This window comes from Gadus chalcogrammus, chromosome 3 (assembly GCF_026213295.1).
Source record: "Gadus chalcogrammus isolate NIFS_2021 chromosome 3, NIFS_Gcha_1.0, whole genome shotgun sequence".
In the NCBI taxonomy this organism is placed as follows: Eukaryota; Metazoa; Chordata; class Actinopteri; order Gadiformes; family Gadidae; genus Gadus; species Gadus chalcogrammus.
In genome coordinates, this window is record NC_079414.1 from 809,174 (window position 1) to 823,963 (window position 14,790).

At 48.6% G+C, this 14,790-nt stretch overlaps 1 protein-coding gene across 1 annotated transcript in view; it reads right to left on the reverse strand.

Moving 5' to 3' along the window:
• LOC130377499 (voltage-dependent calcium channel gamma-5 subunit-like) overlaps positions 1-14,790 on the reverse strand; it is a 105,146-nt gene that overhangs the window by 48,081 nt on the left and 42,275 nt on the right. Inside the window, exons 2-3 of the mRNA XM_056584648.1 lie at positions 14,045-14,131; positions 13,160-13,300 (exon numbers count right to left, since the gene is read on the reverse strand). Of these exons, the coding sequence (XP_056440623.1) occupies positions 13,160-13,300; positions 14,045-14,131 (228 nt within the window). The remainder of the gene's footprint in view (positions 1-13,159; positions 13,301-14,044; positions 14,132-14,790) is intronic.

Genomic DNA, 14,790 nt, shown 5'->3' on the forward strand with positions numbered 1-14,790 from the left:
TATAAACATTTTCAAAATGCAGGCGACTAACCATCTGTCAAAATATAATAATTGAACTCTTCAATATGCATATCTATGGATTTCTTTATCTTCTCATCTATCACTGATAAACTCGCATATTTTGTACGAACATTTGCAAAACACTGTAATCTAATTCTCTCACTGTCAAAACATAAAGGTTGAACTTATCAGTTTGTGCAGGCATTTCTTCACCTTTACAACTCACACCTTTGAACTCTCATAGGCTACTATTGATGAAAAAACATTCATACCTACATCCCTATTTCCTTTGTCCACATCACACTTTCAGTCATTTATTAGTGAGACACCTGGTACTGCATGGAGATAACAAGAGAGCTCAGAGCTGTATGCTCGAATGTACACACTTAGGTTCACTCTTATATAGTCTTTCAAATGTTCATCTGTCAGTCTTGATTTTATGACATACATGTCAGAAAAGGCAGATTCACATAGGTATTTGGACCCAAACAAAGCAGCTATCTTCAGAGCTGCTTGACACAGATTATTATAGTTTTCTGGCTCAACCAAGCTCAAGAAATGTTGTACATGCTGTTGAGATTTAAACTGGACATCATTTTGGAGGTTTAGAAGTTCAATTTCTGTTTCAACAGGATCAACACAGAAAAGTTCTGCCATCTGCCCATAAATCTCACTTATGTTCACATCCATGATGGGTTGGCCATATATGTCACACAGTACTCTACTAGTTTCTGAAAGCCTCTGAATCTGTCTGCCAACTCCTGGCCAAGTTCTATCAAGAGGTTACAATACTTCCCTGTGTTCAAAGCTTCGGCTTCCCCTGCATGGGTTTCCAAAACCTTTGCCACAGAGGGGAAATGCAGGAATCTTTTGGCCTTCAACTGCTGGATGAAAAAGGCCATATTTGCGCTGAACACGTTAACAGTGCTGATCATGTTGCGCACATCTTTCTCTTTACCTAGAATCTTTGAAGTACCTTACCCTTGCTTACCCCTTGAATTGCTTGAAGGCCCTGTGTTGCTTAGCCTTTGCTCTGATGGAGTTGATAATGTTGACAACCGGCTTCATTACATGATCAAATTCCATGACCGTCGTACATAAAGCCTGTTTTGAATTATGCAATAGTAGTCCAGAAATGTCGGAAACTCCGGGTCCGCTTTGCATCGGGCAATAAATCCAGCATGTCGACCGGTCATCACTGCTGCTCCGTCAGTGGTTACTGAAACCAGCTTTTCAATAGGGATCATCTGATCAATTAAATAGTTCTTCATGGCATTGTAAATATCGACTCCGCTGGTTTTTGTTTGAATGACAGTTAAGTAAAAAACTCCTCATGCACAGTGCAATCATCAAAAACCATGTGAATGAAAACAGCCAGATGGGCTGTATCGCTCGTGTCAAGTGATCATCACACTGAATTGAAAACCATTTACACCTGTTACCGTCAGTTTCCAACTGTCTTCCTGCATCCACAGCCAGTGTACAACCACCCAGTTGTACATCGGCAAAAGCAGATAACATTTCTGTCTTTCATTTGTGGTCCTTGAATAACGTTTCAGCCACCGCGTTCATCACCTCCTTTACAACACTCCCATCAGTGAAGGCCTTTTTGTGCTTTGTCAGGATGTGCGCCACTTTAAACGAAGCCTCTGTACAAGCAGTAGCCTTCTGTACTGGTCAGGTAAAAAGAGACTGCTGCCGTTGTAGCTGTGCACTCAGCTCCTTGATCTTTTGTTACCGTAGATTGGTATCGACTGGAAAGTCCTGTGAGAAGGACCTGTGGACGGTGGTGAAATGGTGCTCCATGTTGCATTTTCTACCGACCGCCAAGCTTACTCCACAGATCAGACAAACACACTTGTCCTTTAAATCTTTGAAACGAAAATCAATTTCCCAATTCTTGTGAAAATAGTATGTTTTCCGCCTCTTTTTGCATTACGCGAACTTGGTAGTTTAACTGCTAACATCAAAATGCCATTATCAACGACCAACCAAATTAGATGGCAGTATAAATTCTTTAAATGATTGGCAAATAATTATTCAGTGTCAGAAGGGGGCGGGATATGTGTGAATTCAATTCGATGGAACTTAGAATTGGCTTGGCAAGAAAAAGAAAATGAACAAAATAGCATATTAAACCTTTTAATTAAACCTTTTAAACCATTTAACCACAAATTTGCGGTTAAATGTAGAGTATTTGGAGAGCTACTCTGAAGGGCGACTGGTTGCTCACGAGCGACATGTTGGAGACCCCTTCTCTAGATTCTGCTCCTAAACTGATTTAATGCACATGTTCACCCATCCACACAAAGAACTTCGAAAGGCTCATGCCTACGTCAAAGCGTCTGCGTTGGTCATGGAGTTTGATACACAGAGTGCTATAACGGAACCCTAATAGTGACATATACATCCTTTGCTCCTTTAAGGCATCCTGTGGAGGGGAGTATGAGGATGGAGGGGTAACCCAGATATTTAAGCATAAAATATAGTGATACCTCAGTTGTTACATTATTGGCTCAGTTATTACATTTTCAAATATATTTTTTTAATACAAGGCCAATAACGTAATAACCAGGCATTAACGTTATTACGTAACATTATTGGCAAAACGTTATTACGTTACTGGCGCAACAACTTCATACATTATTGGCAAGGTATAACGTTATTGGCCTTATTACATTTAAATTATTACATTATTACGTTATTGGACGTTATTACGTTATTGGTTGCTAAAAACCCTACCCACTGATCATAACCCTATCCACTATCTAACCCTATCCAATATCTGACCCGATCCACTGATCATTTCCATATCCAATGATCATAACCCTATCCATTGATCATAACCCTATCCACTAATCATAACCCTATCCACTAATCATAACCCTATCCACTATTAGGGTATTTTTCTACTTAAAAACTATCATTTTGTTATTTTACTAACCTAACTAATTACCCATCCAGGCTTTTCATCCGGGCTTTTGCATGTAAGAAAAGTTGAAACAATTGCTAAAAAGGGTATTACTTCGCCTATATGGCATTTTTTGTGATTTAGACCTGATGAGAGTGGACAGCCAAGGGACACGACTGAAGTTCTGTCAGTCGTTTGCAAGATCTGCTCATGCTTGATCTGCGCAAAAGATGGGCAGACGACAAATCTTCACCACTTGCGTGTGCGCCATGCAGAAGTTAAAAGAAATGATGATTAACAAATTATCACAGAGCATAGATTTTGTCTCATGTCAATTGACAATAGGTAAAATGTGTCGGCGTCGGCGACTAACTTTTTATTTTATTAGGATATTGATGCTAAAAACTTTTAATTTAAATGTCCCATGGCATGTTACTTTATGAATGCTTAATATAGATATTATTGGGCCCCTAACACAGTTTGAAGACGTTCCCAAAATTCAGGCGTTGTGCAGTTACAGCCACTATGAGCCAGTCGCACATTGAGCTTCCCCAAACGCGCCGGGATGCCAGCCCAGGCAGGCATCCCGGCGTGACAAGGCGTCGGCGTTCGCATGCTCTTTGCCAGGTCAGTGGTCCACCCTGAAACGAAAGTCCTGGAGGGCCAGGAACCACCGCGTCACCCTGGCGTTGGAGTCCTTGGCGCTGGCCATCCATTTCAGCGGGGCGTGATCAGTGACCAAGGTGAACTCCCGACCTAGGAGGTAGTATTGGAGTTTAGTCAGCGACCATTTGATGGCCAGGGCCTCTTTCTCCACGGTCGAGTAATTCCTCTCATTGGGAAGGAGCTTCCGGCTGATATAGGTGACGGGGTGCTCCTCTCCAGCCCGGACCTGGGATAGGACTCCCCCCAGCCCCACCTCCGAGGCGTCGGTGTGCACTATGAGGGGAGAAGTAAAGTCTGGGGTTATGAGCACCGGTTCGGAGCACAAGGCTCCCCGGAGCAACTCGAAGGCCTTCTCGGCCGCCTCCGTCCACCGGATCCGGTCTGGCAATGTCTTTCGGGTCAGGTCGTTCATAGGACTGGCCAGGGGGGCGAAGCCGGGTATGAACCGCTGATAGTACCCGACCAGCCCTAAGAACGACTTTACCTGCTTTTTGGAGGTCGGTCGGGGCCAGTCCCTGATGGCAGCCACCTTGCTCTCCTGGGGCCAGACGTTTCCCCGACCCACCTGAAAGCCCAGGTAGGCCGTCTCCTCCAACCCGAGGCGACATTTGGCCGGATTGGCGGTGAGACCCGCCTTCCGTAGCTCGCCCAGTACGGCCCTCAGCTGTTGGATGTGGACATCCCAGCTGTCGCTGTGGATGATGATGTCATCTATGTAGGCGGCGGCGTAGGCCTGGTGCGGCCGCAGGATCTGGTCCATCATCCGTTGAAAGGTTGCTGGGGCTCCATGGACTCCGAAGGGGAGAACGGTGTACTGGAACAGACCCCCCGGGGTCGCGAACGCCGTCTTCTCCCTGGCGGACTTGGTCAAGGGTACCTGCCAATATCCCTTGGTCAAGTCCAGGGTGGTGAGATACCGGGCCGGCCCCAGTCGCTCGATCAGGTCGTCCACCCTGGGCATGGGATAGGCGTCAATGTCGGAGACCTCGTTCAGCCGTCGGAAGTCATTACAGAACCTGTAACTCCCGTCAGGTTTGGGCACGAGGACGACTGGACTAGACCAGGCGCTGCGGGACTCCTCAATGACGTGCAGCTGCAGCATCCGGGCCACCTCCTCCTGGATCGCCGCCCGTCTGGCCTCCGGGACTCTGTAGGGCGGAACTCTCACCTTTATTCCAGGTGCCGTCCGGATGTCATGCTGGATCACCGGGGTCCGACCCGGGAGCTCGGAGAAGACGTCCTGGTGTTGCAGGACCAGGTCAGCGAGGTCTTGCTTCTGGGCCGGGCTGAGGTCCTCTCCTACCGGAACCTCTCGTCGGCCACCAACCCCAGGGGTGCCGGACCGGGCGGATTCCCCCCCTCCTTCCACTGCTTCAAAATGTTCACATGGTACAGTTGGGTAGGCTTACGCCTCCCTGGTTGCCGCACTCGGTAATTTACCTCTCCAACTCTCTCGACCACCTCGTATGGCCCCTGCCATTTGGCCAAGAACTTGCACTCCGCCGTCGGGACCAGGACCAGCACCAGATCCCCAGGCCGGAAGACGAGCAGCTGGGCTCCCCGATTGTAGACCCTTGCCTGGGCCTGCTGGGCACGCCCGAGATGTTCCCGGACGATGGGCCAGACCTGGGCCATACGGTCTCTCACCTGTTCTACGTGTTCCACCACGGTGCGGTGGGGTGACGGTTGACTCTCCCAGGTCTCCTTGGCGAGATCCAGGATTCCCCGAGGCCTCCTCCCGTACAGGAGCTCGAACGGAGAGAAACCCGTAGAAGCCTGGGGCACCTCCCGCACCGCGAACAGTACATGGGGCAACAGCTGGTCCCAGTTCTTCCCGTCTGTGTCCATGGCCTTTTTCAGCATCTGTTTTAAAGTTTTGTTCAACCGTTCCACCAGGCCGTCCGTCTGGGAGTGATACACCGACGTCCGGAGCTGTTTGACCTGGAGAAGTCTGAGCAGTTATTTTAGGACACGAGACATAAAACACGACCCCTGGTCCGTCAGTACTTCCCGTGCTATCCCCACCCGGCTAAACAGAAGCATGAGCTCCCTCGCTACCGCCTTAGCGGTGGCCGCGCGCAGGGGTAGGGCTTCAGGGTACCGGGTTGCATAGTCTACCAGCACCAGGATGTACCGGTGTCCCCTGCTGGTCTTGGGGAGGGGTCCCACAATGTCCAGAGCTATCCTGACGAATGGAGTCTCTATGATGGGCATGGGAATAAGTGGATTCCTAGCCGAGGGGCGAGGAGCTACCCGCTGACACTCCGGGCACGTTTGGCAGTAACGTTCTACGTCCCTTTTCACCCCCGGCCAGTAAAACCTCGCCAAGACCCGATCCCGGGTTTTGTCCATGCCCAAGTGGGCTCCCAGGAGGTGCGTGTGGGCCATATACAGCACCTTGCTGACATACGTCCGAGGGACCACTAATTGTTCGGTCACCGCCCCGTCCCTTTCCACCAGCCGGTATAGCAGGGCCCCCCTGGTGCTAAAGTGTGGGTGTGGTAGGCAACTCACCGAGTCCCGGGTCTGTCCGTCGTGTGCGAGGACATGGCTCCAGGCGTGTTTGAGGGCGTCGTCCTGCAGCTGGGCGCTAGCGAACTGGCCCGGCCGAGTGGTTCCTACCCCCCCCTCCGGTAGGAAGTCCGAAAGTTCGGTGAGAGGGGAACTCTCGGCGTCCTCGGGTGGGTCGTTCAGATCTGGCGCCGTCAGGGTATCCGATGTGTCGGGTCCGGGTCGCTGTGGTCCAGAAGCGCGCCCTCCCGAGGGGGTCGGAGATCCCGGTGGCGAGGGTCCTTCCCCTTATGGCCCGGTGTCCTCTGCCGATGCCTCCTCCTGGGTCGCCGGTATCCGGATGGCCCCATACGCCGGTCGCACCTTCCTCCCTGCTCGGCGAGCAGGCTCTCTCCTTACCCGATTTTCCCGCTCCGGATCCCAGAGTCTGTGGAAAATCGGGCAATCCCTCCCGATAAGAAGGGGTACCGGTAGGTGGGGTACGATCTCCGCCCGGGCTGTGAACACCCCGTAGGGGGTCCGGATGACCACATGGCATGACCCATAGGTCCGGGTATCCCCGTGTACACAGGCCACCTCCATAGGTTCCCCACCCTTCCCCCCCGCTAGTTCGGGACGAAGGAGGGTCACCACACTACCCGTGTCCAGGAGGGCCTGTGTGTCCTGGGTCATAACCCGTGCTGGGATAGTCGGGGACCCGGCTACCCCCTGTGCCCAACAGGTGGCCAACATACAGGGCCGGTGCGTGCCCTCGTCCGCATAGGCCGATGGCATCGACACGTCTCTGTCCCCGGGACAGTCTCGTGCCAAATGCCCCGGCTGACCGCAGGCGTAGCACCGTCTCGCTTCTCGACCCTCCCGGGACACGACCGGCGGCTCCGGTGGTGGTGTCCGCGACGCCGTCAGGGGCCCCCTCCGGTCTCGTCGGTTCTCGGTCGGCCGCAGGTTGGTCCGGGGACTGGCGCTGAGTTGCTGGGCTACCTGCCAGTTCTCCAATTGCCGGATCAGGTCGTCTACCGTCTCGGGATGGTGGTGGGCCAGGATCCTCCGGGCGTCGGCCGGCAGCTGGCGGACGGTGTTATCAATGAGTACCCGATCCACCGGGCAGGGTCCCTCACCCGTGGCCAGCCACCTCCTTACTAGCCGCCCATGCTGGGCGATCTGGGTCCGCACCGCACCGTGGATGTCGAACCGCCAGTCGTGAAACCGTTGGGCGCGGGCCGCGAGGTTGTGCCCGTAGTAGGCCAGTATGGCCTGCTTGAGCGCTGGATACTGATCGGTGTCATCCTGGCTCGCCTGTTGCGCGGGACCGGTGAGGAAGGGCGAGATGATGTGGGCCCACTGTTCCGCCGGCCAGCTCTCCCTCCGGGCGGTCCTCTCAAACACCTCAAGGTACGCCTCGACATCGTCGTCCGGTCCGAGTTTGGTGAGCCGGCTGGTCGGAGCGGCTGTCGGCGCGGCTGGCGGCGCGGCCATCGGCGCGGCTGGCGGCGCGTCGCGGACGGCATGCTGCGTGAGTCGGATCACCGCTTCGCGGAGCAGAGCGAGACTTTCCGCCGTCTCCCGCTGTAACGCGGCCGCCTGTGCCTGGAGCTGTAGTTGTCTCTGAACAACCGTGGGAGCGGCGGTGCCGTCGGGGTTCTGCATGGTGGATCGACCCTTTCTATTTATTTTTTAATAACGCGATTTGGAAATCTAAAAATCGTTCCGTCCATTCATCTCCGCATAGCACTCGTTCTCCCTGTCATTCTCATACACACACACGCACACACTGAGCGAGAGCGACGATACGCTAACACATGAACCCACTGATGTCACCCGTCGCTTAGCAACCAGACACGCTGGGGTTGATAAGTTACCGGACTACTGTAACTACTACGGAGTGATAATAACAAAGACGTGAATCAGGCAATAAATCCAATTTCCTTTACAGCGGTAAGGTTCGGTGTGCATTAAAGTACAGACGGAGTGGACCAATTGCGAACTACTGCAGCTGCTCTAAGCTCTAAAGCGTCTTAGAGTACCATATTAAGCGCTATATTTATTTTTTATATTTATGATTATTATTATTAAGTTAAACCCCAAACTAATCGGAATTAGTGTTTATAGCGGACTACAGCACCTCTTCTATTCCGCATAGAATTCTATTCCGAACCGATTGAGGCGTATATATATGATACTTTTCTATTCCGATTGAGCTGTGCTTCCACATCTATGCGGATCAGATGTGTCCGCATGTAAACGCAGAGTTACATGCACACTCACTTACGGCTGATTCGCCCGCTCCTCCTGTCCACGCGCAATGCTTGAGGTCAATGGAAAAATATATTTGGCACAGAGAAGACGGTCTGCGACATTTGCAGTTTACCAAAGGTTAGTATGATATACTGTGGTCTAACACACTAGCCCAAATTTTTTGTTAACTCAGTAAAGGTAACATTAGCTTTATGAACTCAACGTTATTGATATTGAACATCCCGCACCCGTCATCATAGACAACATCGTTGGTAACGCAGCGAACACTGCGATTAAGATGAAATACGGTTATAGTTTAGATAGGCCTATACGGTGCCCATATCAAAAAGAATAGAAAACATTTATTACATTCTATTCTTAATATTATTTTATTCTGACTCTGAATGTTTGTTGCTTTAATCCAGATGAGTATTGAAAAGTTTTTTCTGCACCAAAAAAGGCCTCGTCCAGACTGCTGAGTTCTTCAAGGAAAGTGATCAAATCCAAAGGAATAGCTTTTAAGAGAGTTTATTTGGTAGGGCTGCACGATATGGGAAAAATATGATATCCCGATATTTTTTGGCTGAATGGCGATATACGATATATATCTCGATATTTTCTATAGGGTGGGTTAGATGTTTTTTTTGTAAGTCAAAAGCCACATGTGAGATGTTGCTAGCACTTTTATTAAAACATAGGTCAGTATGACTGCAACATGTGATTTTGTATCGTTATTTTCAACAGAATTGAATGAACATGTTTAAAAAAAAAAGGGACGTTTTTCACCTTCACAAAATAATCACCTATGCAAAACAATATAAAGCTGTAGGTTACACACATTAGCTACCATTAAGAGCATTGGCTTCGTCGCATTGTCCTGCGTACTATGGTGAGGGTTTCAGTGCGCCGTAACTTTAATCCCCCGCCCCCTCCCTTCTCCGTTCCATTTGGGAACATGTTTGGTTTCGTATAGTTTAATTAATTAATTAAGAGCGTCACCAGAGTGCGCCCCCAACACATTTGCCGAGCGCCGGCCCTGGTTTCGGGGCAGAAGAAACTGTCGCGGCCGGTGATGCAGCAGCACAGCCACAGAGTTTTATGCATTCCTCATACTGCACTTTGTGCCGCTGCTGTAAATGGTGGAACAGATTTGTCGTGCTTCCACTTTTAGTCGCAACGGTTTTGCTACACTCTCTACAGATGACCTGCAGCTGCTGCTCATCTGTTTTTTTTAAACCCAAACTATTTCCACATTATGAAGCCGTTGTTTCTCCTCTTTGAAACAATTTCGTCCCCCGCCGACGTCTTGTTTTCTTTACGGGTATCATCCATGCTTGTTGTGTTGTGAGGGGGCGGCAGGGGCGGGAATGAGGCGTCTTTGCACACGGCACGTTCGGAAAGACAGAGGGGGAGGGGTCGCGCTCACAGTCTCCAAGGCAAGCGCTGTAGACGCTTGAGGGGGAAACTGACCATTTTAACGCATATCGATATAAACGATATTGTCAAATCTTGTATCCCCTTGGAAATTATATCGATATATCGTACATAGCCGATATATCCTGCAGCCCTATATCTCGTATTTTCGGTATGGTAAACTGAGACTACGAAGCAAGGAGAGATTGAATATGTATCTAAGCACGTGCGAGCGTTCTCCTAGCTGATCAATAGACCTAACCCTGTCCAAATAGCTGCCGGAAGAATTCTGGCTCCCTCTGCCCCGTGTTCAGTGTTATCATCTGGTCCGCTGGGACCCGGAAGGAGTGGGAGGAGCCGGTGTGACGTATTACCCTCGGCTTCCTCTGTGGTGCTGCCTTCTGTGGCTAAAGTATTTATTGCAGCCTTCAGTAAGGTCCTGTTCCCCTTGTGGCTATGTATAGTATTTACGGCTTATATGTTTGGTCCTGCTTCAAAGGTCTATGTGTGGGTTGCTTTAGGTTCTTAAAATACGTAACAAGACGACGCGGAGCAGCTTGAGGAGGTAGTTAGCTTAGTCTGAAATCAAGTTGAACAGTCAAATGGCTGTGGCTAGTAAATGTTTATTAAATATATAATAAATTTATTTTGAATGTTCCTAGGCATCAAACAGTGCTGAACAACCCAGTGCTTCTCAGGGGCCGGGCTGTTCAGGAGAGATACTGATTAATATAGGCCAGGAGGACAGCAGACAAAATGTTGCTGAAACAACAGGTGAGGTGGAAACAGATTAGTGTAGATTTTAACTTTAAAAAAATAAGAGTAGGGAAGGTAATTTCGATCCTTCTGTTCCTGGTAGAGAAAATGTGCTGATCTGTTCATTGTAGGTCATCCAACCCTACATTACTGGCCTGGAGACAGAACTGAAAAGGAGGTTCCAGGAGCTGGACATCCTAGGAGCCTTCCAAGTCCTTAGACCTCAGTCGGCTGCCCTCCCTGACAACATGTGCATTGCATTCATTATTTTAGTTAGTTGCCTTGTTGTACCTAGTAGTATATTGTTACTATTTATTTTATTTTTCCTAAAAAAGTTAAATATTGGTTCAGGTAGGTCTTTAGATAATTTGTACTTGAAATACAAACCTCCAGCTTTAGTTGTCTGTTGCAATTCATTCCTTGAATGTCACAGAATCAAAAGTTCTGGTAAAAACTAAACCCGTGCGCTGACGCCGCCGCGTCCCCGTGCCGCGCCGCCCGCCCGCCCCAACCCCCCCCACCCACCCCCGCACCACACATTGGTCCTTGGTCTGTGGGAAACACTGTATCAACTGATCATAACCCATCCACTGACAGTGTTGGGGAGTAACGGAATACATGTACCGCCGTTACGTATTCAGAATAAAAATTATAGCTAAATGTATTCTGTTACAGTTACAATATAAATAGTTCGTATTTAGCATACAGTTACATTGTTGTAATGAATGGATTACATGGCAATACTTCTGTTTCAGCATTTTATTCCTGCTTTCACACCAACAGCATTTAGTGTGCAATAACCGAGTTTGGTCCCTTGGTTCGATACGTTTGCGTTGGTGTGGATGCAACCACCTCACTTCTAAACTAACCCTGGTACGGTTCGCTTGAGATGTGAAAGCGAACGCACCTCGGTCCGATCCAGTTCTACAAAGCATATGCCTCTTTGGACGTAACAGGCACCCGCTCAGCCGCGCGCATTATGGAAATTATTGTTTGATTAGCGGTAACTCCAAGACTAGTAGCAAATTGTCGGACCGTCTGGGAATTTGGACAGACAGCCACATAAAACGTGTGCTGGAAAACACACATAAAAATGCCAATGCATTGAACACATTCAGCTCTCTCTCTCTCTCTCTCTCTCTCTCTGCGATTTTCTAGGCAACACCTGCACTTAGCTCAGTGAATTTATTTTTAGATGTAATAGCAAATATCTTTCACATGAACATACCCTTAGGCCTATAGTCTTTGTTCCACTACAGCAAATTATATGAAATAGTGCACTTTCAGGGAGACTTGGGCCTAACACATTCAGCCAGTTTGAACAGAAGAACACACCAGAATAGGCCTGTTTAGTAAGCAGGATTTGATGCCGCATTCCTACACTTATAAAATGCAATTCAATGTGGAAGTAATCCAAGTATTCAGAATACAATACTCAGATTGAGCGATACGTTACATATTACATTTTTGGGCATGTATTCTTTAACTGGATACATTTAAAAAGTATCCTTCCCAACACTGTCCACTGATCATAACCTTATCCAATAATCATAACCCTATTCACCATCTAACCCTATCCACTATCTAACCCTACCACTGATCATAAACCTATCCACTGATCATAACCCTATCCACTATCTAACCCTATCCACTGATCATAACCCTATCCACTATCTAACCCTATCCACTGTTCATAAACCTATCCAGTGATCATAACCCAATCCACTATCTAACCCTATCCACTGATGCTTTATGCGTATGTAAGTGCGCAAGGCCTATGTAATGGTGTACTTCTTGGTGGAAACAAAAAAAGCAAACAAATACAGTACCAACAAGTTATTTCTGGACAACGGCGAAAGCTTAGTTTATTGAAGAAAATGTCATGCAAAAGTTTGTTATCCTTCTTCAACGTCATCCATTGTTGCTCTTGCCTAATGGGTCACGTTCTACTCTTTCATTTAATTAATTAGCAGGCTAAGGCGGGGCAATTACCTTGATCCTGCCATTGTCTTTGGACTTATGTTTGTGTGTGTGTGCTTGCGTGTGTTTGCGTACGTGCATGCGGTGTGTGTGTGCGGTGTGTGTGTGCGTGCTGTGTGTGTGTGTGAGCTGCAGGTTGCTTGACACATGCGCACTTGACCAAGTGTGGAGGAGCAACTTGTTTGACAGGCCTGCTATTATAGAATTAAGATATTTGATATATTCTGTATATTATATATCCACCCCATCCGACATATGATTGGTTGACGAGCCCGCCCCATCTCACATATGATTTGTTGACGAGCCCCACCCGTCTCACATATGATTAGCCCGCCCCATCTCACATATGATTGGTTGACAAGCCTGCCCCATCTCACATATGGTTGGTTGACGAGCCCTCTCCATTTCACATACGATTGGTTGACGAGCCCGCTCCATCTCACATATGATTCATTTTAAAAGTCTTTGCTTTCCAATGAAATTGTTTTTCCAAATCCTCATTACAATTTTAACAGATGTATTACTATGTTTGACAATTTTTATAATTTCTCATTTCTTATTCAACCACATCTCCTCCATCTCCATTCATCTGGGACATGTGCTGCTAATGGGGCTGTTAAGTGGAACAAAAGAAGAAGCCATGAACACGAGTAATTCAAATGTACTTCCTCCTCTGAGCTGCCCTACCTGACAGGATGAAGAAGATTCCAGAGACGAAGGCGAGCACGGTGTGGTGAGGCCGTATGTGGCCCACGTTGCTGAGGACGAAACCGATGAACATGAAGAAGAGGCTAACCAGAGGGAACGGCGTGGCGGAGCGAATCATCTCTGAGTGTACAGGGACAGGAGGAGACATGTCCTTTACTTCCACTGCAGCGGCCAGAGCACCTGAACATCAACACCAGAAAGACTTCCAATATCACAGGGAAAGACACTGAATCCTGAGGAAGATTATCCTATCACAGGGAAAAACGCATATTCCTGAGGAAGACTATCCTATATCCAGGGAAAGACACTGAATCCTGAAAAAGGCTATCCTATATCACAAGGGAACCTAACCCTACTCCAATTTAACCTAACCTATCCAATCAAATCTAATCTAGTTTTACCCAACCTAATGTAACCCTATCTAATTTTACCTATTCTAATCTTAACCTTATATTATGAAACCTAAACCAATCCAATCTAACCTAATTTAATCCAATCCAATCAAAAAATTAACTGCTAACCTGAGTCGTTTGAGGAGGTAGTCAGACAGTTTGGTGCAACCTCACTTACTGAGGGACTGGTTTACAGACAGAGTGGTGGAGATTCACTTACTGAGGGACTGGTTTACAGACAGAGTGGTGGGGCGTCACTTGCTGAGGGACTGATTTACAGACAGAGTAGTGGAGCGTCACATACTGAGGGACTCATTTAGAGAGCAAGTGGTTGAGCTTCACTTACTGAGGGACTAGTTTACAGACAGAGTGGTGGAGATTCACTTACTGAGGGACTGGTTTAATGACAGAGTGGTGGAGCTTCACTTACTGAGGGACTGGTTTGCAGACAGAGTTGTGGAGCTTCACTTACTGAGTACGCTGACAGTGGACTCTGAGGTCAGCTGGCCGTTGGTGGGCATCATGTACTCTATAGTGAAGCAGCGTCCTTTCTCCTCCCCTGGAGCAGGAGAAAGAGAAGCAGACATGTGAGCTCTGGTTGATCTGAGGTATCATGGTCTACAAACTGTTACAATAAACTGGTTTGAGGAGACCAGTAAGAGTCACTAGATGAAATGTGGCTTAGTAAGACTGGGGTGCACATTGGGCCTCTCCAGATGAGAAGAGACAGAAGGGGTGTCCCAGGACAGCCAAGCACAAGGCCCTGAACCAGCAGGCCGGTGGAGCCCAGCACACAGGCCACATCCGCAGCTAGCCGCCCCTGGGACCAGCCCGCAGGAGCATCCCCTTCTCTCTCTGTCCCCCCCCTCCCTCTCTCTGTTCCCCCCTCCTTCCCTTGTCTCTCCCCCTCTACCCTTTTTCTCTCTTAATGCCCCCCCTTCTGCTCTCTCTGCCCCCCCCTCTCTCTCTCTGCCCCCCCCCCCTCCGCTCTCTCTCTCTTTCATTGGAGGAAGCAGCTTGTAATCAACTCTGCTGAATAGTGTGGTCGTTACGTTACTCATCCATAACTGAATTAATTGAGGTTTAGAGCTGTGTGTTTTTTCCCATAGATCCTCCGTTCATGTTTCATGAAGCCGTCAGATGCCTGTGAGTGAGGGATTCCCCTCGACCCAATTAAGTATGCCTGCAGAGATGTAGCTAAACCCAGCGTGGGGCCAG